The sequence below is a fragment of the Glycine max genome, chromosome 20 (genome assembly GCF_000004515.6).
Source record: "Glycine max cultivar Williams 82 chromosome 20, Glycine_max_v4.0, whole genome shotgun sequence".
Lineage (NCBI taxonomy): Eukaryota > Viridiplantae > Streptophyta > Magnoliopsida > Fabales > Fabaceae > Glycine > Glycine max.
The window spans coordinates 14351133-14374543 of record NC_038256.2 but is presented as its reverse complement, the minus strand read 5'-3'; the positions used below and the strand labels follow the sequence as shown (position 1 = coordinate 14374543).

At 39.0% G+C, this 23411-nt stretch overlaps 1 protein-coding gene across 3 annotated transcripts in view; it reads right to left on the bottom strand.

Moving 5' to 3' along the window:
• Window positions 1-5835: 5835 nt before the first annotated feature.
• LOC102665764 (probable apyrase 6) overlaps window positions 5836-23411 on the bottom strand; it is a 31496-nt gene continuing 13920 nt past the window's right edge. Inside the window, exons 4-9 of one of the 3 annotated variants that reach the window (XM_026127585.2) lie at window positions 15162-15216; window positions 11544-11708; window positions 10822-10913; window positions 7818-7872; window positions 7038-7179; window positions 5836-6122 (exon numbers count right to left, since the gene is read on the bottom strand). In XM_026127585.2, the coding sequence (XP_025983370.1) occupies window positions 6065-6122; window positions 7038-7179; window positions 7818-7872; window positions 10822-10913; window positions 11544-11708; window positions 15162-15216 (567 nt within the window). In that variant the 3' untranslated portion in view covers window positions 5836-6064. Of the gene's footprint in view, window positions 6447-7037; window positions 7180-7675; window positions 7873-10821; window positions 10914-11543; window positions 11709-15161; window positions 15217-23411 lie in introns of all 3 variants that reach the window. The other 2 variants (XM_006605515.4, XM_014772698.3) reach the window with 2 other exon arrangements.

Sequence of the window (23411 nt, the reverse complement as noted above, 5' to 3'; positions counted from 1 at the left end):
GATAACTGAGGCCATTTGTCTAACAACCACTGCACCAACACTTTTGGATCTCCACTAGTTTGTTTGCGACGGGTTCCAAATATGACCAAGGGAGTAACTATTGGCTAATTATCAATGAAGGTCTTAGGTAGAGGTAATGGTATGTTGGCCTTGTCTGCGGGCGAGTGAAATGGTTTGAGCAACAAGCAGTGAAAAACAGGGTGGATGCGGGCAACTTTGGCAATGCAAGTCATAACCTTATATGGGCCATAGTAGTGCTTGTTTAATTTTGAAAAACATGAGAATTGTTGGGAACAGAGGCTTGTCGATGAGGGCAGAGTTTGACCATGACCCAATCACCTTCCTTAAAATGGACATCCCTTCTTTTCTTGTCAGCATGTTGTTTCATGATAGCTTGAGCCTTCATGAGCTTCCTTCGAACTTCTGCAAGCACAACTTCCCTGTTCGTCAACATGTCATCAACGGCAGCTACGGCCGATGTTTTCGCAAGATATTGCAGAATATTGAAGGGTTTCTTGCCAAAAGTAATTTCGTAAGGTGACATGCCATAGCCCAAGTGACATGATGTGTTATAGGACCGTTCGACCCAGCTTAGGAACTTTCCCCATGTTGATGGTTTCTTGTGAACGAAGGCACGCAGTGACTATTCGATGACGCAGTTAAGCACTTCAGTTTGCCCATATGTTTGTGGGTGGTAAGTGGAACTCATGCTCAGGTGAGTGCTACTTAGCTGGAACAACTCGCACTAGAATTGACTGATGAACAAGGGTCTCAGTCGAAAACTAGGCTACGGGGCATGTCGTGAATTTTTCCGACAATCTCAATGAAAAGCACTGCGACTGTGTGGGTCGTGTGTCGAGTCGTAAGCATCCCTAAGTGGATCCCTTTGGAGAAACGATCAACCACGACCAAGATGGAAATGTAGCCACAAAACTTCGGCAAGCCGATAATGAAATCGAGGGAAAGGTCTTCCCAGGGCCTGCACGGTACCAGTAATGGGCACAACAACCTCGCTGTTTTCTGCGCTTCGTATTTAGTGTACTAACAATCTAAGCATGCTACAACAAATTGCTCAACATCTTTTATGATTCTTGTCCAAGTGAAGTTTTCAGTCAAGCGCGCTAGGGTCTTAGTCACCCCCACATGGCCGCCGGTTGGGGAGGAATGATATTCTAGCAATAATGTGGGAATGAAGGAGGACCCCGAGGGTAACCAAATGCGATCATTCTTCAGAATTAGATCTTGAACAACAAAGTGGTCAGGATGTGTCATCAGGTCGACGAGAATTGCTTGCTGGAGTTGAACGAAAGCCTTGTCTTGGCCCAGCTGTTGTTTGAGTGTTTCTAGAAACGTCAACGAAGGCATCGATAAGAATAACAGTGAGCTCACCGCAGGGTCTGCAATCCTTGATAATGCATCGACAACCACGTTGGATTTGCCAGTCCGATATTGAATGGAGTAATTGTACCCCATAAGGCGGGCCAAGTACATTTGCTATTCAGGAGTTTGAACCACTTGAGTTAACAACTCCTTTAGACTTCGATAGTCGGTGATGATAGTGAATTGGTGACCCAAGGGGTAATGTCGCCATTTTTTTACTGTCGCGGTGATGGTGATCAATTCCATGACGTAGGTGGAGGCACGAAGGAGTTTGGGGCTAAACTGTTTATTGAAGAAGGCGATGGGGTGGCCGTTTTGGGAAAGAACCGCACCTATGCTCGTCCCAGAGGCGTCCGTCTCCACTGTATATGGGATAGTGAAGTCAGGGAGAAGCAATACTGGTGCCGAAGTCAAAACACTCTTTAATGTATCAAAAGCAGTTTGAGCAGTTGCTGACCATTCGAAAGGGTCTTGGGTTGTCAATTTTTTTAACGGAGCAGCTATCGTGGCGTAGCCCCGGATGAATTGGCGATAGAAATCGGCCTGTCCTAAAAAACCACGCAAAGCTTTAGAAGACCGTGGAATTAGCCATTGTTGTGTGGCCTGGATCTTCTGTTGGACTAGTTTGACCCCTTTGCTTGACACCATGTGGCCCAAGTACTCCACCTGGGTTTGGGCGAAGGAACATTTCGAGAGCTTAATGAAGAACTGGCCCTGCAACAAAACCTTGAAAGCCAATTCCAAATGAAGTAAATGGTCATTGAAGGAGCTACTATAAATTAGTATGTCGTGATGTGGACATCAAAGCCCAAGCCCATGACAACCACCAGCCCCAGGCCCATGACTAGATGGAAGCCCAAGACCCAATACAAGGCATAGGAAGACCCATGACAAGAGCAAGAGCTAAAAAGGCACAAGATGCTTTGGAACATATGGTGATTATTCTGAGGGTAGTTCAAATGCAGGGAGAGGCCCAACACTTGGAGTCCCAAAAGGGAAGGTTGCTAGTCCTATGTGTTGATTAAAAAAGAATATCAATAATAAAGTGCTTGCAGCCGATTTTGAGCCCTTGACCTCAAACTAAATTATGTCTCAATTTAACTGCTAAGACATATTAGCTATGCTTGTAATGTTGGGATTTTGCATTTCTTTTATTTTTGTTGTTGAGAACTAATTTGTATAAATATTTGGAACTGAATGAAAATAGACAGCATTGTTGTTTTGTCAAAAAGTGTGAGCATTGTCTCTGCTAGGGTTCTTCCTTGAACCAACTGATCTTATCAGGAATTCACTCAATTCTTGTGGCAATCCTCTAGGCTTATCAAACCTCGTTGTTTGTGGCGCCTCCTGATTTTCTATCTTCCACGTTTCTGTTCCTATATGCATTTCCGCAGTCTCCAAAATTGTGCCTTCAACCTGATTTTTCTCAGGTTCGTTCTGCACGTTTTATGAATCTTTATTTAGTGTTTCTTGATCCTAAATTGTAGTTTAGAGTGTCATCTTTCTCCTCGTTTTGGAATCACTCAAATCCGAGTTCTGTTGACCAAGATACGATTGAAAACTAAATCTCGTTCTGGGTTGTTGTTGGTGCGCGAATTCCATCCTAGAAGATCCGATTTGAACCAAGCATGTGCTTATCTTCATCATGTCGTCAAAAAACAAAATGATGAAACGACGATGGTATGGGCGGAAGAGGGAGTTCATGGTCACCTGAAACGACGAAGGTGCATTGCACAAGCCAAACGGCATCACGGTGAACTCATAGTGACCGTCATGAGTTCTGAAGGCGGTCTTGTAAATGTCATCCTCATGCATCAAAATCTGGTGGTAACCTTGCTAAAGGTCGAGCTTAGTAAACCACTGTGATCTGCCTAGTTCGTCTAGAAGCTCATCAATGGTTGGGATCGGAAAATGATCTTTTATCGTGATCACGTTCAAAGCCCGATAGTCGACACAAAATCGCCAAGTGCCGTCATGCTTCTTAACAGGCAGTACTGGTGAGGAGAACGGGTTGGTACTAGGACGAATAACCCCTCGTTGTAGCATTGAATCAACATGAGCCCCAATCTCTTGTTTCTGGAAATATGGATAACGGTACGGACAATTCATTGGGTTCGAGTTGGTAAGAAGGTGTGTATGTGGTGATTGGTAGGTCGGGAAAGGGGTAAGGTAGATGGTTGTTGAAACAACGATATGAATTTAGTGATTAAGGTTTGAATTTTCGGCAACAATTGGTTGGGTGGGGCTTGGTCTGAAGGAAGCTCAGTGGGAAGGATGCAGATGTGAAATAAGGCACTGGCTCCACTCTTACGCACTAGACGACGGAGTTGGGATGGTGTAAGGAGGGAAAGGTTGGAAGCAATATCACCTTTGAATTCAATAACACGGCCGTTGCGAGAGAACTTCATGGATAAGTCGTTATAATCCGTTAGCACCGGCCAAAGAGATTTGAACCATTGAACACCTAATACGATGTGAGTACCACACAGGAGCAGGACATGTAGGTCAATATTGAAGACAATGTCCTGAATATGAACTGCAAGTGCTGGACAGACATGGCGACAATCCAGGTGATGCCCGTTACCCACCATGACGTTGAGAGGAGGTGTGGTTTGTGTTGGTAGGCCCAATTGGTGGACTAAGTGTTTCTGTATGAAGTTGTGGGTACTGCTCCCATCAACCAAGATCACTACTTGGTGATTTGCAATACAACCCAAAATACGTAATGTTTTCGGGGCTAAGTGACCCGAAAGGGAGTATAAGCTTATCTGGGCTTGGGTCAGGTTGCTATCATAAGGCGGTTGGGCAATGGGTCTATAATAGGGTCCGTGGTAAGGCCACCCTCATCATCATCTACAATCAACAAAAATACTTTAGAAGCGCATTTGTGGCCACGATGATATTTTTCATCACAATTAAAGCAAAGGCCACGTTCGCGACACAGGGTATCTCCTCGGAGGATAATCTTTTAACAGGCACTGGGGTTGATGGTTTTAAAGGGTTGAGCAGCGAGGACGAGGGAAAGGAAAGGGTGGACGAAGAAGGAGCTGAGGCATGTGGAAAAAAATTGGGAGCAGGAATGGCGTTGGGACGACCACGGAAGGGCCGACGAGTGTCAAGAAACTTCTCTTCCTAGAGCCAAGCTAACCCCGCCGCTTGCACCAATGTCAACGGTTGCAAAGCCTGGACCTCCCAACGAATATCCAGTGACAGCCCGAAAATGAAGCAGCTCAGAAGAAATGGTGGCGACAACCCAATGATACGATTCGTGAGATCTTCAAACTCCGAAAGGTAAGCACCGACTGAACCCTTTTGCGTGACTTTAAACAACGCACCTATGGGATCTTCATACTGGGAAGGGGCAGATCAAGTTTGAAGTGCTTGTAGGAACCCTAGCCAGGATGTGAGTTGCCCATTTCTAGTCATCCACTAGAACCAAGCAACGGCACAACCATCCATGTGAAAAGAAGCAATAGTGATACATTGGTGTTCAGGGGTAGTATGATATTCAAAAAAATGGTTTATTTTGAAAATCCACCCTCGAGGGTCCGTGCCATCAAACCTAGAAACTTCTAGCATCATACGATGGGGTGAGGATGGGGTGACAAGGGAATGAATGGTAGAGGAAGAAGCTGGTGAGTGGTTGTGTGTCTGGTTTATGGAGATGATGGATAAGCTCATCGAGCTTATGGGTTAAATGCTGGAGTGAGTCACTAAGGGAAATTTGGTGAGTAGTGAGTTTTGTAATGGCTTCCTCCAGCCTATCAGAGTTGATTTTGGATCTTGAGGATTCTGCCATGAAACAAGACAATGAGAGCACCAATTTGTTAAGGCCAAGGGATGAAAAATTGGCTTTGAGGGCTAGAGACCTCCTCAGAAAAAGAAAAGAAACTTGTAGATAATTTTCATTACTGCTTTATTACATGATTCTAGTATTTACAATATTTGTCTCTAATAGAATTTGGCATTTTGTATGCTACTACAAAATCATACGGCCTAGTGGATACAACCATGAAGACCAAAATTGCAACAATGTGGCAGACAAAGCCAGCTCAACTTGAAAAGAGGACCGTTAGATGTAGTCCTTCAAATATCCAAGTGTGGTCATCTTCCTTGTGGATTTCTCCCTTAACACAAATTAAAATACTACATAAAATTGTACTAATAAAAATACTAAACAAACTACACATTTACACCGGCAATATTTAAGGCCTCTTGCCCCTACAGGAAAACACGGCAAGAGCCCACCAGACATAAAGAGAAATTAAAATCAAGAAAAAATCAATGATAAAAAAACGGTATGCACTAATAGTGTAAAAAGTTTTACGCGGTAACCCAATCACAATATGATAAATTTGTTGACTTTTGATTAATTATCTAAGTAATTCAAACGATGATTTATGATTATATAACAGTTTTACACTATCAATGGATAAACATTAAACTCAATATCAATTTGACGAAATTATTAAAAAAAATCAATTAACTATTAGGATACAGTGGGACTTATATACTAGGTAAAATTTAATTAACTACCTAATTTACCATAACCATCTAACTACTCACCCCTATAGATTACAAATATCAATGAAACAGCCAAATATCAATGAGCAATCTCTACATACTCCAGAGAATGGTCCTTTCACTGTAATCTGCCAAGTAAATATCAATGTTGCCCTGGAGCTTAGACGTTTCTCTGAGATGTTTTGGATGAACATGAAAAGCACATCAACATGCATGTTCTGCAAAAATGAGGAAAATTGAATCTAACAAATTCTAGGAAGAGGTATCAGAGTCACTTGGGTAAACGTGTAACAATATATCGTCCCTTCTCGAGGTCGTATACCGTCTTCAATTGTGGCTTTCTCCATTGCATTACAAAGAATGCAGCAAGTATGAATAAGAAAAGAAATGCAAATAATGAAAAATATGTGAGTGATTCATTGCCAACAATCATCCCTGTATCTATATGTTCCAATTCAAGGGGTTCTGCCATTGTTTCAATTATGAAAGATCCAAGCGTCCAATCAACATGACTGTTAATTTTCTGGTCCCCAAATCCAACCCTGCAGATAAGTATTATCTCAATACTTGTCCTTCCATGATGGGTTGAGGTAAATCAAAAGATCATTGAGTGAAACACAGTGGAAGCAAATTCAATAATGACTTCAAAATATAGGAGGAAGAAAGCATTTACGAGGACAGATCACATATATTTACAATACACATGAAAGGATCATTATATGTTTTTTCAATTCAATAGAAGTGGACAACATGAATTCCTTTCATTTCATTCACAGCTACATATTAATATACTAGCAACCTGACATGCACTTCTGAAAAGAAAAAATTGAAAAAAAGAAAGAAGGGGAACCCGGCTACAAGTTAAAAAATTTCCGAGCTATATCTTTTCTTTTAATATACCAAATAAAATCAGTGAGAGAAAAAGACAATGAAAATCCGGAGGGACACACCTTATACACATACTTTTAACACAATTTTTCATATAACTTTTCTTATATTTGTAACAACACATTAACATCCGTATATTTATTTATAATTATATATTTATTTATTTTGGCTATTGAGTTGGTCACATTAACTGTCTATGGTATCATTTTCGGTTTCATGTAACTTTTCTTGTAAAGTAATAATACCTTTTCTCTTCCATAGCAATCCCAAGAACATCATGCAGTAATGCTAGCATATATGCAGAAGAGAAACAATACTTCAATAAATCCAGATAATCAACTTCATTATGCTGATTTTTAAGAGCATCCCAATGATCTTCACAATAATGTTGGCTTCAAAATATAGGAGGAAGAAAGCATTTACGAGGACAGATCACATATATTTACAATACACATGAAAGGATCATTATATGTTTTTTCAATTCAATAGAAGTGGACAACATGAATTCCTTTCATTTCATTCACAGCTACATATTAATATACTAGCAACCTGACATGCACTTCTGAAAAGAAAAAATTGAAAAAAAGAAAGAAGGGGAACCCGGCTACAAGTTAAAAAATTTCCGAGCTATATCTTTTCTTTTAATATACCAAATAAAATCAGTGAGAGAAAAAGACAATGAAAATCCGGAGGGACACACCTTATACACATACTTTTAACACAATTTTTCATATAACTTTTCTTATATTTGTAACAACACATTAACATCCGTATATTTATTTATAATTATATATTTATTTATTTTGGCTATTGAGTTGGTCACATTAACTGTCTATGGTATCATTTTCGGTTTCATGTAACTTTTCTTGTAAAGTAATAATACCTTTTCTCTTCCATAGCAATCCCAAGAACATCATGCAGTAATGCTAGCATATATGCAGAAGAGAAACAATACTTCAATAAATCCAGATAATCAACTTCATTATGCTGATTTTTAAGAGCATCCCAATGATCTTCACAATAATGTTGGCTTTCTGCCTCCAATTGAAACAAAGAAGTCCTAGGAGCCATCCTAAGAATCTGACAGAAATTAAACAAGGAATAAATATAGTCAGATGAGATTAAGCTTTCAGCTTTTTTTTCCCCCACCCAACGGTAAAGATTGGTGACAAAGCAAAACAAGGATATGGTAAGAAGCTAAGTTTGGTATACACATTACAAAGTACTCAATTTTTAAATATTTGAAATAAATTCCATGTGTTTAGAAGCACCAGTTTCAAAAATCGCTCCCCTAGATTAGAACCTAAGTAGCCCCTATAATAAATACGACATGGATACAATGCAATGCAACACATATACAGTGATATGGTGAATTCTTTAAAGTTCAAAATACAATATGGCCTAAATAAATTAACACAAATTTATAAGAGAAAGGCATACATTTTACAGAGGCATAAATTAACACAAATTTATAAGAGAAAGGCATACAATTAATAAATAACCATATTAGTAGATGATGATCACAATTTACAAAAAGATACTAGGTAATCATAATAAAAAAGCTTGGTTACATATCTTTTCCTTGCCCATATCAGAATACATTATTTCTTCTATAAATGTGTTACAAAAGAGGTTATTGTGGTTGATTATATTAACAGTCTGTCAGATTAAATATAAATATTTGACCAAACCTGAAAAATTATAGTAGATTGAGTACAATCTATAACAATAGATAACCTTTTTTTGTTTGTAATAGCTTTAGAAAAAAAGGGGCGTGGGCTTTTTTTGGTTTGTAATGGTTTTAGGAAAAAACTAGATAGTTATCCCGTGCACTTGCACGGGTCCTTTTTATTTTTACACATACATTAAGCAACTTATAAATATAATGATTTTTTTCTTAATATTAAAAAAATATGTTGGCATGCCATATAAGCATAAACTTTAAAAAAAAAGTTACATTTATAAGCTATAATAAGTATATAATAATGTGAGTTATTTAGTAATTTGAATTGATAAATTTAAGTCTTCTACAATATTTTATTTAGAGTAAAAAAATTAAGTTGAAAACTTAAGCAATTTACAATAAAAAATAATAATATATAAATTCTCTTAAAAAAAGAATAACAAAAATTTATGAATTACTATATAATCAAAAGATAATATTGACTTTTTTACAGAGAAATACAATACTATTAAGACAACTAAAATATGTATAATCAAAAGATATTTTAGTTGTCTTAATAGTATTGTATTTCTCTGTAAAAATTTATGAATTACTATATAATCAAAAGATAATATTGACTTTTGTGGGGAGGACACTCAGATCAGAAGAAGATTGCATGGGTGAATTGGGAATCAGTCTGTCTACCAAAGGAGAAAGGTGGCTTGGACATCAAGGATTTGGTGAAATTCAATCTTGAATTACTTGGAAAATAGCGCTAGAATTTATTTCACCACCAAGGAGAATTGTGAGCACAAGTGTTGGACTCAAAATACGAAGGGTAGAGGAATTTGGATGTGACAAGAAGGACTAATAGAGAGTCCCTTTGGTGGCGGGATTTGAGTTTCATATGTAATTCAACCGAGGAGGGGAGCTAGTTTAAAAGTGAGTCTAAATGGAAAATTGGGTGCAGATCAAAGGTGTTGTTCTGGGAAGACACGAGTGGAAGGATGATGGGATCTCGTTGATGGAGAAGTACCCAAGATTGTACAATATTTCACAACAGCAAAATCAATATATCCAGATGGGGTCCACATCAGATACAGGGTGGGAATGTCAGTTCCAATGGAGGAGATTTTTTCTGGAGGGTAAAATAGACATGGTTGCAAATTTTATGGAGGATATAGAAGGCCTGATTGTACAAATGCAGCGACAAGATGTCTGGAGTTGGGAGGGAGACTCAAGCGGGGGATATACAGTGGGGAGTGCCTACTGGCTGCTTGATAGGGACTCCGCAGATGAAAATCAGGATGCAGTGTTCACTACACTATGGAAGTTAAAAGTCCCAAGTAAAGCTTCAGTTTTTTCTTGGAGATTAATTCGGGACAAACTACCAACAAAGAGCAACCTGAGAAGTAGGAATGTGGAAATCAGCGACGTTAATTGTCCATTCTGCAGTAATCATGTTGAGGACGCATCTCATTTATTTTTCAGCTGTGTTAAAATCATGCCGCTATGGTGGGTATTGATGTCTTGGTTAAACATAGCAGGTGTATTCCCGAAAACTCCGAGGGATCATTTCCTCCAACACTCATACTGCAATCTGAAGGGTATTATTAGGCTGCTGCGTTGGCAGATTTGGTGGATCTCCCTGACATGGTGTATTTGGCACCATAGAAATAGGATTGTCTTCTCAAATGACAGCTTCAAAGGTCACAAGTTGATGGAGGATGCTATATTCTTCTGCTGGTCATGGCTTAAAAATCTGGAAAAAGGATTTCACATCCCATTCCCCTATTGGTCCAGCAAAATCAGGGATGGGTTCTGTGCTAGGGGGGGGATTAGCTTATAGATATTTCGTGGTTGGGTGCCTAGCTTAAGTCAAATCTATGGTTGTCTAATTCTTGCTGTACTACATGTATTAAGTCGCCATAGACTTGCATAGTATGGTGCTAGGTTGTATATACAATAGTACCTCTTGTACTGTACTTAATATTATATATAATATAATCATACTTTTGCTGATCAAAAAAAAAAAAATCCTTGAGATCGAACAAAACTCTGATACCATAAAAGGATTTCAGAATTGAAAAAGGAGAGAAAAGCTTAAACTTCAGAAATGGAGTTTTTGATATTAACTGACTCAACTGAAAAGTAGTTACAACTGTCAGTATAGCTGTTATAACTAACAGTAGTAACTGTCAACTAACCTAAGGTTAGTTGAGTTGACTAACATAACTAACTCTACTTAATAGAGAAAAACAGAAAAAGGAGTAATTCTACTCTAATACTAATACTAAACCTAACCAGTATTACTACCAGTAGTAGAATAGACCATAAAAACCAAAGTACTGTCACTGCTTACAAACCTCAGAAGTATACAAGAAGCTTTCTGAATCTTGTTCGCCTAATAACTCATAAAAGGATGAAGTAATTTTACAAGGTGGATGCAGGCATCTATCTGTATAAAGAGAAAACATCATTGGTGAATATATTTAAAATAAAAATTTAGATAAATAAAGAGAATAAAACACCTTCCCAGTTCACAGGAGGAAAAAGGATAAAACAGTGAAAGAAAAATGCCAAATTACAGGCTTTGCAAAGTTGGAGAAATTAAAACAAAGATTACTACAAGAAACCAGAAAGACTGTCTATACTTAAAATGTAAGATAACTACACTTTAAAGTTTCAGCAATTTGAGTCAACCATCGACACTACAAAATTACATGGCACAATAAGCATTGCAGTTCTACCCAAGATCTTTCTTTTTCCTTTACCAGAACCCCCAAATCAAGTCATCAACATATTTTGAGGACATACTGATGGTTCAACTAAAGACTTCAGCACATTCAATCTAAAATATCTATCATACGTAGTCACAAGCATAGTAAGCATGTAATTATATATGATTATTTGCATTGCCCTTTACCCAAAACAGATATTACTCATAATAAATATGATCATGAATGGGACAGTTTGCTGGTCATATTAAAACAAACTAAAAATAATAGGAAAAAAAAAAAGAAAGAGGGAGCATGCATGAACAAATTTATGATAAAACAATAAAATATCAAATGATATATTATGCAACCTTCTGTTCTCTTTAACAATGACAGAGCTTCGGACCTGCATGCTGAGAAATTCCCATCTGGTTGGAAGAGTGGGTGTTTTACATCACTTGCATTGGAGATCTGAGGATACTCATACCCTCTAGGAATGCAAGGATTAATTATATTTCCTTTGCTAGATTTTGAAGCTGCAAAATCAATAAACAAAAACTAACAGTCAATTATTCAAGCATATCAAATTAATCATTCACTAGTGGTATTGTATTTTTCTTTAGAACTTCGGCATCCTAGGCCAAAAAATATTGATCTATTTGCACAATAGTTTTACCCTACTTCAAGTTTATTCTATATGCACAAATAAATGCCAGCAACCAGCATATTGACTGAATAGCAAACTGAACTCATCATCTATAAAACAAACCATGGAACTCAAAAATCAATATTATCACCAAAGGAACAAAGAAAATTACACCAAGAAAGTCAAACAGGTTATATCCAATAAGAATGAGACTGTTGATAAATTAAAAGCAAAAATCCAATTTGCCAAAGCTTCAAAAGTTGGTGCCTAGTCTTTCAAAATTGTCTAGTTTGCATTGTGAGTCATGTCAGTTTGGGAAACACACTCGTAATTCCTTTCCTGATCGAGGTAATAAATGGGCCACATCCCCTTTTGCCTTAGTTCATTCAGATATTTGGGGTCCATCACATGTTGTTACCCATTTCAATTTTAAATATTTTGTTACCTTTATTGATGATTACTCACGTTGTACGTGGGTATGTTTAATGAAAAACAGGTCTGAGTTGTTTTCTATCTTTGAGACTTTCTATAATGAAATAAAAACACAGTTTGGTATCCCTATCCGATCTGTTTGCAGTGATAATGTTCACGAATATTTATCCCATCAACTTCAGAAATTTATGCCTTCAAAAGGGGTTCTCCATTAGACATCATGTGCCCATACTCCTCAACAAAATGGGGTGGCTGAGTGCAAGATCAGGCATCTCATTGAGACCACTTGGACCCTCCTCCTCCATGGTCATGTTCCCCCACAATTCTGGGGAGACGCTGTCCTCATAGCCAGCTAACTCATTAACCGCATGCCGTCTTCCGTTCTAAATGATCAGAATACTATCCTCTTTCCCCATTCATCTCTCCATACTGTTCCTCCAAGGATCTTTGGCTCCACTTGCTTTGTTCACAACCTGACTACCGGACTTGACAAACTATCTGCAAGGTCCTTTAAGTGTGTTTTCCTAGGGTATCCTAGCTCACAGAAAGGTTACCGTTGCTACTCTCCAACTCTTCAAGGGTATTTCATCTATATGCTGATGCCTCCTTCTTTTAGTATGTTCCTTACTTTGAGTCACCTCAATCTACTTCCAATATGTGGCATTCAGTCACTCCTATTCCACCTACCATTGTCCCTCTTCCACCAATTGAACCTTTAGTACAACAGGATGTTCCATCTGCAGCACCACCACGAGTGCAACCTCTTCAAGTATACCAACAGCAACAAACACCTGCGGATATACCTCCACTAGACCCTGTGACAGTTAGTGAAGATATAGTAGAGGCCATGCCTGACTCTTTACCGTCACCATCTTCTTTACCAGATCCAGGTCCTACATCAGACCAAGATTGGCCCATTGCTATGTGAAAAGCTATTTGTTCTACTCGTAACTCATCTCCCCACTATATTAACCTTAGCTATCACTGTCTTTCTATTGTGCACTATACATGCCTTTCTTCTTTGTCCCTTGTGTCTATCCATAACTCTCCAGGTGAAGCATTATCACATCCAAAATGGAGCCAAGCAATGATTGACGAGATGTGTTCACTTCAAAGCAATGGCATTTGGGATTTGGTATCTCTTTCCCTTGGGAAATCCACAGCTGGATGCCATTGGTTGTTTATCATTAAGGTTGGCCCTGATGGTACCATTGATCGGTTCAAGGCCCGTCTGGTAGCAAAAGGATATACACAGATGTATGGGCAAGACTATACTAACACTTTCTCCCCCGTAGCCAGAATGGAGTCTGTTAGATTACTATTGTCTACGGCTGTCATCTGTCACTAGACTCTCTTCCAACTGGACATTAAAAACGCTTGCCTGCATGGACCATTAGGATGAAGAGGTGTACATGGAGCAATCACCAGGATTTGTTGCTCAGGGTCCTCATCACAGGGGGAGTCCTCTACTATGGTCTGTCGGCTTTGCCGGTCCTTATATGGACTTAAACAGTCCCCTCGAGCCTAGTTTGGCCACTTCCAAAGTGTTGTGCAGCAGTTTGGCATGATTCACAATGAAGCCAACCACTGTATCTTCTACACCATTCACCACAAGGATGCAGCTATCTCATTGTCCACGTGGATGACATTGTCATTACAGGCAGTGATCCACATGGCATTACCAGCTTGAAACAGTACCTCTCACGCCAATTTCAAACCAAGGAGGTAAACTTCGGTATTTTCTAGGTATCGAAGTTGCTCGATCCAAGGATGGTCTAGTTATCTCCCAAAGGAAGTATGCCCTTGACATCCTAGAAGAGGCTGGCCTACTGAATGCTAAGCCAGTGAACACTCCTATGGATCCTAGTGTCAAATTTCTACTCGATCAGGGGGAGCCCTTATCGGATCTTGGGAGATATAGGAGGTTGGTTGGAAGGTTGAACTACCTCACAATCATTCGTCCAAACATTGCATTTGCAATAAGTGTGGTAAGCCAATCCATTGGGATGCAATTATGCGGATCCTGAAATACATCAAGCGTACTCCAGGCAAAGGCCTCATTTATGAAGATAAGGGACATACAGAGTGGTTGGTTACTTAGATGCTGACTGGGATGGCTAACCGAGTGATAGGCGATCCACATCTGGGTATTGCATGCTGATTGGAGGAAACTTGGTATCTTGGAAAAGTCATAAGCAAAAAGTTGTATCAAGATCAAGTATTGAAGCAGAATACAGCGCCATGGCATTAGTCACCTGTGAACTCATGGCTGAAGCAGCTTCTCAAGGAGCTCAAGTTTGAAGAGACTACACATAACTCTTATATGTAACAATCAAGCAACACTACATATTGCCTCCAATCCAATATTTCATGAGAAAACCAAACATATTGAGGTTGGTTGTCATTTCATTCGACAGAAGATCGAGTTAGGGGTCATTATTACGAGTTTTATCAACTCTTGTGACCAATTGGCTGATATCATCAAGAAGTCTCTTAGGGGACCTAGAATTAGCTTTATCTGTAGCAACCTGGGCACATATGACTTATATGCTCTAGCTTGAGGAGTGTTGAGAATCTATAGAATTATTCTGTAATAAATGTAGATTATAGGCACATAATATTTGATTAAGAGGAAACCAAATATCCTTCATTTATTTGTAATTGTTGCAATAAGCCTATATAATCTCTAATCCATGTTGTATTCAGACACACGGTTTACAGTCCCAATATGTCTCTGTCCTTTCTTTTCAATAGAACCAAAACATCATTCCCTATGACTTCAGACTTTTTGCATATTCACAATTATTTCCAATCTCAAATTTAAAGATGAAAAAACATTTTTTCTCAAGTCAGTGATTACTGCTAAAGATAAACATTTATTAGCAAATAAAACCAGTAACTCAATACTTACAAAGCTTCAACTCTCTATATTTCAGTTGCTCCTCTAATGATTTCCATACCATATCCTGTACAAGGATTTTAGATTTTGGTTACAATAGAACAACACATAGAAAACTTCACCAAACATAGGTGACCTAAATTTGATTGAAACAAATAGTTGCAACAACAGAAAACACAAACAACACATCTTTAAGTATTTTCTAAAATAAAATAAAGCCATCAGAGATAAGGTTAGAAAGGTAAACTCCAAAAACAGAAAGTTAGGCCACAGCAAAAGACAAATAGAGTTTGGAAGGTTTAGTTTCATAAGAAAAATGGGACAAATAATTGAGAAATGGCCCAGTACTTAGTCCTGTAAAATTGTTAGTAGATTGACAGCTATTTTTGTTGAGAAAGTTGCTAAATAGTAGTTGTAACTGATAGAGTATTGAGCATTTTTTTACTAGTCGAGAATAACAAAGCATTGCTCCACTGTATGGGAGCACCTCCTTGGATTCCTTATATGTTCAGTTTCAATTCATCCAAAGTTATAAAGATCTATTCTTGCATTTCACTTTTCAATTTCAGTTTGGGTTCCTAACACTGCATAAAGGGCTTGTTTGAATAAACTTCTCTATGAGCACTTGTAGAAGAAAAAAATAGGAAGAAAAATAAAATAAACTTCTCCATAAGCTAAATTAGCTTATGCAAAAGTCCAATTTAGTGAAGCTAATACCAGAGAGTTTCTACAAATTAACTTATTGAGAAACTCATTTCATTTTTCCTTATTTTCTTCTACTGTAAGTGCTTACAAGGGCAGAGCTAGATTAAATTTTATGAGGGGGCCACAACAAATATAAAATAAAATATAATTTCAAATAATATTAAAAAAAGAAAATTTGACTTTTTATATTCTTTTCCTTTCTTTTCTTTTTCTAAATAAATTAAGTATAGTGATAGAGGGACAATATAAGAAGAAAAAATGCTAAAAGCTCATGCTCTAACACACTATTTTGAACACCAACTCTTATCTGATAATATATTTTTGGGTTAATTAAGTTTTTAGTCCTTCAACTTTTGATGGACCCAATTTAGTCCCTCAAAATATTTTTTCCAATTTTTAGTCCCTCGTTATTTTTCACTCACACAAAATAGTCCATGCCGTTAACTTCCTCTATCTAGTGATGACGTGTCATTTCTGGACATTGCTGACTGGGTAAGTGGTGCCATGTTGCATGCCAACTCATTTGCCACATGTCTTAAAACTATTGGTTATGAAAGAGGCATTGTTGTGTGTGGGAAAGTTAACATTGACTGAATGGGTTTCAAGATATTCACGTTGGAAATTAGGGTAACTATTTTAGAAAGCACCGAAGTTCGTGAGTGGTCCCAAAAAGAAAAAGTGGGAGAAGAATCTTCTCAAACCCATGACCTGTTGGTGCAAATCAATAGTCACAAACCAAAGGTGAGAGTCTTGGGAATCTTTAGAGAGTGCAATTTTGTTGTCTCTACGAATACTCAGTCACTCGAAGGAAACAACGCAATGTGTTAGACAAAACTCGACGCGAGAAACACATGAAGGTAGGAGAATCTTGCTTTACCCTTTTTGCTTGACTTCTTGTTGGTGTGAATCGGTAGTCACAATCCATGTGTGTTGAGTGTTGGTCACTATTGGTTGGGGTTTTTTTACTTTTTTAGGGTTTTCTATAATTGTTAATGAGGGAAATTGCCAATGTTGGTTGTGAGTGACTATGGGGTGGGGCTTTTTAGGATTTTTTTCTGTAATTATTTTTTGTCATTGTTAATTGGGGATTATTTTAATTGCAATTTGTTGTACCTACATGGAAGTGGGGTTGGTTACTTTTGTCTCATTATTATTGTGTTTGATGTATTGTATACAGGGATGTCATTCACTGTTGCTTTATTCAATATGAGGCATTTTGTAAATACACCTAATCTGAAGTATAATGGCCACGGGAAAGATGTATACAAGAATGTAGATGCTGGCAAATGGTCCTTTCTTGAGGCTTTAGGCATCGCAAGGGGTGATTTGGGGTACCATGGTGATGTTCAAATGTGTTGGAAGCCTAAGGAATTGTCCTTGAAGATGGATTGTTTGACTTTGTGGGTGACAAAGATGCATTGTTGTTAAGTGATTATGCTGTGAAAAATAATTGTCAAGTAGAGATTTATGTTGAACAAAAAATGATTGACCAAGTTGAATATGTTGATGATGCTTTAATTGGACACAAGGAAGCCGAAGAAACACCTGAAACTAACAAGGATCACCAAACTCTAAGGAGTGCAGATGAGGTTATAAGCATTCTTCGTGAACAGTATCAGTTGTGGAGGGGAAGCATGTCAGAGTAAATTGTGAAGGGTTGGATGTTGATAGTGAAGATGATGACAGTGAGTTTGAAGTTGATGGCAATGACTTAGAAGTCACAGACAATGATGTTGAACTTGAAGATAATGAACTGAGTGAAGTTGAAGTTGATGACAAGGAGGTTCAATTTGATGACAGATTCATGCCAACCAATATGGATCAGATGCATCATCTGGAGGAAACATACACAAGTGAAGAGCTTGATCCAGACTTTGATTCAGAAGTGGATGAAGCCCATAAAAAAAAACCTATTACATTCAGAGAAGACATGTGTGCTGATTTTAAGTTTACTACAGGAATGGAATTCTCCTCTAAAACAGTTTAAAGATGTTGTTCTTGAGCATTCTGTGCTGAATGGGAAATGAGTCAAATTTGAAAAAAAAAAATGATAAAATAAGGGTCAGATTCAAATGTAAACAAAATTGTGGATTCAATATATTTTGTAGCAAGTATCTCACAAGCTACCCTATGCCATCAAGACTCTTTATCCAAAACACAAGTGTGGAAGGGCATTTAACAACAAGAATGCTAAGGCTAAGTGGGTTGCAAATGCAATTGTAGATTTGTTGAAGGCAAATCATAAACTATCTGTGGTTGAGATTGTTGATCATATTAGGATCAACTATTCAATTGGGATCAAAGCATGTACTGCTGAAAGGGCGAGAGCCATAGCAAGGTGTATTGCTGAAGGGGATTGTACTAAACAATAAACTCTGTTATGGTCATTCAGTGCTGCACTGACAAAAAACTGCAAAGAAAACACTTGCCAAATGAAGCTGGACAGATCCACCCTTGATGTAGAACCTTGATTTCAAAGATTCTACATTTGTCTTGATGGATGCAAGAAGGCTTTTAAATCTGCATGCAGGCCTTTTCTTGGTGTGGATGGCTGTCATCTTAAGAATAAGTATGGAGGTATCTTTTAGCAGCTATTGCAACAGACCCAAATGATCAGTATTTGCCACTGGCCTTTGCAGTTGTTGAGTCAGAGAATAAGGAATGTTGGACATGGTTTATGACTTTGTTCTTGAATGACGTTGATCATGATCGCAGTCAAAAATGGGATTTTATATCTGATCAGCAAAAGGTATATTTTCCATTACATGTTTTAAACTGTACTTTAAATTGAACTTGACTTGCAACTAATTTAATCTTCTCAATTATTGCAGGGATTCGTTCCAAATTTTGAAGAGATGCTTAGGGATAGTGAACATCGTTTCTGCTTAAGGTTTATACAATAGTTTCAAGAAGAGATTTGGAGGAGGCACTTTCATGAGGGATCTAATGATGGGTGCATCATGAGCTACCTACCATGAAGCATATTTAGAGAAAATGGCTCAACTAAAGGAGATCAATGAAGCTGCACATAAATACTTGGTTGACATTGGTGAACAACATTGGTCCAAGCATGCTTTCAAGACCTATGCAAAGTGTGATGTTCTCATGAACGATCTAAGTGAACCCTTCAATGTAATTCTGTTGACTAGGGAAAAACCAATAGTTACTATGCTGGAATGGATTCGAACTTACTGTATGACTAGATTTGCTACTATGAAACAAACAGCTCATAAAGTTGAAGGGAAAATAATGCCAAAGCCAAGGAAGAGGCTTGACAGGGAAGATCAACACAATGGGAGCAAGTTTGCTTCATTTTCAACAGACAACATATGTGAAGTTACTCACAGCTTATTCATTGTAAGGTTTTTTTTGGAAGGCAAATTGTATAATATATTAATAAGATAAGCACAAACAGTACAAGAGGTACTGAAAGAGATAATACAAAGCACCTCTGGTGCTGCCTCCCAAATACAAAACCCAAAGAACCCACCAAAAAGTTCAAAACCACATAGATTAACCAAAGTGATCCTTTATATTAGAGGACCAGTGATTAAAGCTAGTGTTGAATCCTTTCTCCCTAGCTTTTAGCCAAGACCAAGCTGAAAACATGGCCACTTCCATGACTTTCGAAGAGTCGAATTGGTTCCCTTGAAAGATGAGGTTATTCCTGTGTTGCCAAATGGTATTAGTTAGAGCCACCCACCACCCATACCATCTGCTATGGTTTACATTAGCTCTGAATCCTTCACAAAACTGTGTTATATGACTTGCTGGGGCAAGGGGGAGTGGTCCTACAACCTGTAGCCATGACATGGATTCCCACCATAGGGGCAGTGTCCTTTGGCAATTAAAGAATAGGTGACCCGCTTCCTCCTGTACTTGACCACATAAAGGGCAATCAGCATCTTGGGTAATGACATTTCTTCTTAGGAGGTTACCCTTAGTAGGTAATCTGTCCTTGAGGAGCCTCCAGGTGAAAATTGCTGCCCTTGGGGGGATGTTCATGTTCCATATTAATTTGAAAATTCTAACAGTTGAGGCTGATGCATTGATATTCAACATCAGTCTATAAGCTGAACTAGTGGAATACACTCCTGTAGATTCAGCTTTCCACACCATAGTATCCTTCACATTTTTCTGAATAGAAATAGAGGAAATATCTTCCATAAAGTTCACTGCCAATACGCTTTCGTGGTCAAATAAATTCCTCCTCCAATTGAGATCCCAACTCCAACCATCTTCAGAAAAATTCCCCATCTGTGAGATGGTGCTGTGCTGTTGCCTGCTGATCAAAAACAAGGAATTATATTTCTGCTTTAGGGTGCAGTATTCCCCTAACCATCTATCTGTCCAGAAATGGATTCTGTCCCCCCCACCAATCTTCCAAGCCAAGTTTTGTTGAAAGATGCTCTGACCAGCATTATGATAAATCTTCCTCAAGTCCCTCCACCAGTATGAGCAGCCCCTTCTATCTCTGCCCGACTGAAGCTCTTCCAGACCACCATATTTAGATTTGATGATCCTAGCCCATAGCTGCTGTTGGTCAGAAGCTAGTTCCCATATCCATTTACCCAACAAAGCTTCATTAAATTTAGATATTTCTTTAATCCCCAAACCACCTTCCTCCTTAGGTAAGCAAATAGTTTCCCATTTTACCCAGGGAATTTTCTTGTGATCCTTGTCTCCCCCCCACAGAAAGTTTCTTTGCAGTGATACCAATCTATGAGCTATTGATAGAGATTTATCTGAAGAAGTTGGGCTTGATTTTGGGCCCAAACCTAAAGTGTGGAGAGTTTATACTAGGAGAGGTGGTAAAGGAATAAAAGCATGATGAGGTGGCTTTGGAGTGAGGCATGCAAGGAACGTGTGGGTGGTTACTATATAGTAGGAAAGAATGAAAGAGAGATTCAGCCAGAAATTCAGTTATGGAATAGTGGGGTCACTACCTTAGTGATTTGGGAGAAGTCTGCGCACTTCTTGGGCTGGTATCCTCTACCAGTTTGTTATTTTCCTTTCTTTCAAGTTGTTACACCATTTTCCATTTCATAGCACAATTAATTGTAATTGTTAGCCATTGAATACAATTACAGTTTCCATACTCTTTCTTTATTCATCATTTTTCTGTTAATCTATCAATTGGTCCGACCTGCCGGATCAGTACCCCTCAGCCATCAGAGATTGTTAGATGCCACGACAACCTAAGATGGGAGAAAGGATCGATGCGTTGGAAGATACCGTGAATGAGATGCAGACGACGCTGCAAGCTCTGGTGCAACAGATGCAGCAACAAAGTCTCATAATCGGTGAAATGAGCAAGCAGTTAGGCAAGAAGAAGACACCACCTGTGAGTGAGTCTTCAGCTGAAGAATCATCTCATAGTGAGTCACGACTTGCAGGGAAGAAAGTGAAGTTACCTGTATTCGAGGGTGATGATCCTGTTGCGTGGATTACGCGCGCAGAGATCTACTTTGATGTGCAGAATACACCAGGTGATATGCGTGTGAAACTCTCGCGATTGAGCATGGAGGGTTCAACGATACATTGGTTCAATCTGCTGCTAGAAACAGAGGACGACCTTTCCTGGGAAAAGCTGAAGAAAGCCTTGATCGCACGTTATGGCGGTCGGAGGTTAGAAAATCCGTTTGAAGAATTGTCCACGTTACGACAGACCAGAAGTGTTGAAGAGTTTGTTGAAGCATTTGAGCTTTTATCGTCGCAAGTGGGGCGATTACCAGAAGAGCAGTATCTGGGGTATTTCATGAGTGGTTTAAAACCACAAATCAGAAGAAGAGTTCGAACGTTGAATCCAACTACCAGGATGCAGATGATGAGGATGGCGAAAGACGTTGAAGATGAATTGAAGGAGGAAGATGATGACGGGGAAAGATATTACGGGAAGAAGCACACTGGCGAGCGATTGGGCCAGAAAGATTGGGCCGGGCTGTCTCAAAAGAATCGTAGTGGATCCAGTATTAACCCGAAAGAGATGAATCGGACAACAAACTCGGGTTGGACAAACCCGACTCAAAAAACGGGTTCAGTGGGTTCTAACCACAATTCCACGTCCTCGTTGCTATCGACCGGGAAGAAAACGGAGAACGATCGTCGTATGGGTTCGTCTGAACGGTGGAAGGGAGTTCGAAGCCTTCACAATGACGAGATGGAGGAAAGGAGGGCAAAAGGGTTATGTTTCAAGTGCGGCGGTAAATACCATCCCACTCTGCATAAGTGTCCAGAAAGATCGATACGGGTATTGATTCTGGGAGAAGGAGAAAGTCTAAACGAGGAGGGAGAGATTGTGACTATGGAAGTTCAGAAGGAGGATAGTGAAGATGAAGTTGAGGCAGAGTGCACACTTATTGGTGTGTTGGGAAGCATGGGGGAATACCACACCATGAAAATTGAAGGCAAATTGGAGAATGTGGATGTAGTAGTCTTGGTGGACAGTGGAGCTAGCCACAACTTCATTTCCCCAAAAATCACTGCTGCCTTAGGTTTGCCAATTACACCTATGGCTGCGAAGAACATTAAGCTGGGTGATGGACACAAAGTGGTTTCACAAGGTGTGTGCAAGGGGGTTAGGATTAATCTTGGAGCCATGGTGGTTGTAGTGGATGCATTGGTGTTGGAATTGGGTGGATTAGATGTGGTGCTGGGAATGTCTTGGTTGTGCACTTTAGGCAAAGTTATCATGGATTGGAAGGCCCTTTCAATGCAATTTTGGCATAATGATGAATTGGTGGTGTTACAAGGACAGGGAGGGAAACAAGAACAACAGTGTGTCCTTAACAATTTTCTGGAAGATAGGAGAGGTGAAGCTTGGTGGTGGTCTCTTCATGAGCAGAATCTGGAGGCTGTAGAAGGAAGCCAAAAACAGCTGAAGGCTGTTTTGAGTCAATTCCACACTGTATTTCAGGATCACATCATACTTCCTCCCCAGAGGTCTCAAGTGCATCAGATTAAGTTGTTCTCAGATCAGAACCCAGTCAATGTAAGGCCATATAGATATCCACATCACCAAAAAGAAGAGATTGAAAGACAAGTACAGGAGTTACTGGAGGCAGGGGTAATTCGTCCTAGCATGAGTGCTTTTTCAAGCCCAGTTATCTTGGTTAAGAAGAAGGATGGGAGTTGGAGGATGTGTGTGGACTATAGAGCTCTTAACAAGGCCACCATACCAGATAAGTACCCTATACCTATAGTTGAGGAATTGCTTGATGAGCTGTTTGGAGCAACAATTTTTTCTAAAATTGACTTGAAATCTGGCTACCACCAGATTCGAGTAGCAGATGAAGATGTTCACAAAACTGCTTTTAGAACTCACAATGGGCACTATGAGTATTTAGTGATGCCATTTGGGTTGATGAATGCTCCAGCTACATTTCAGGCTACCATGAATGACATTTTCAGGCCATTTTTGAGAAAATTTGTATTAGTTTTCTTTGATGACATTTTAATATATAGCAAAACTATGGCTGATCATGAAAAGCATTTGCATCAAGTATTAACTGTATTGATGTCAAACTGTTTTATAGCTAATCAGTCTAAGTGCAAATT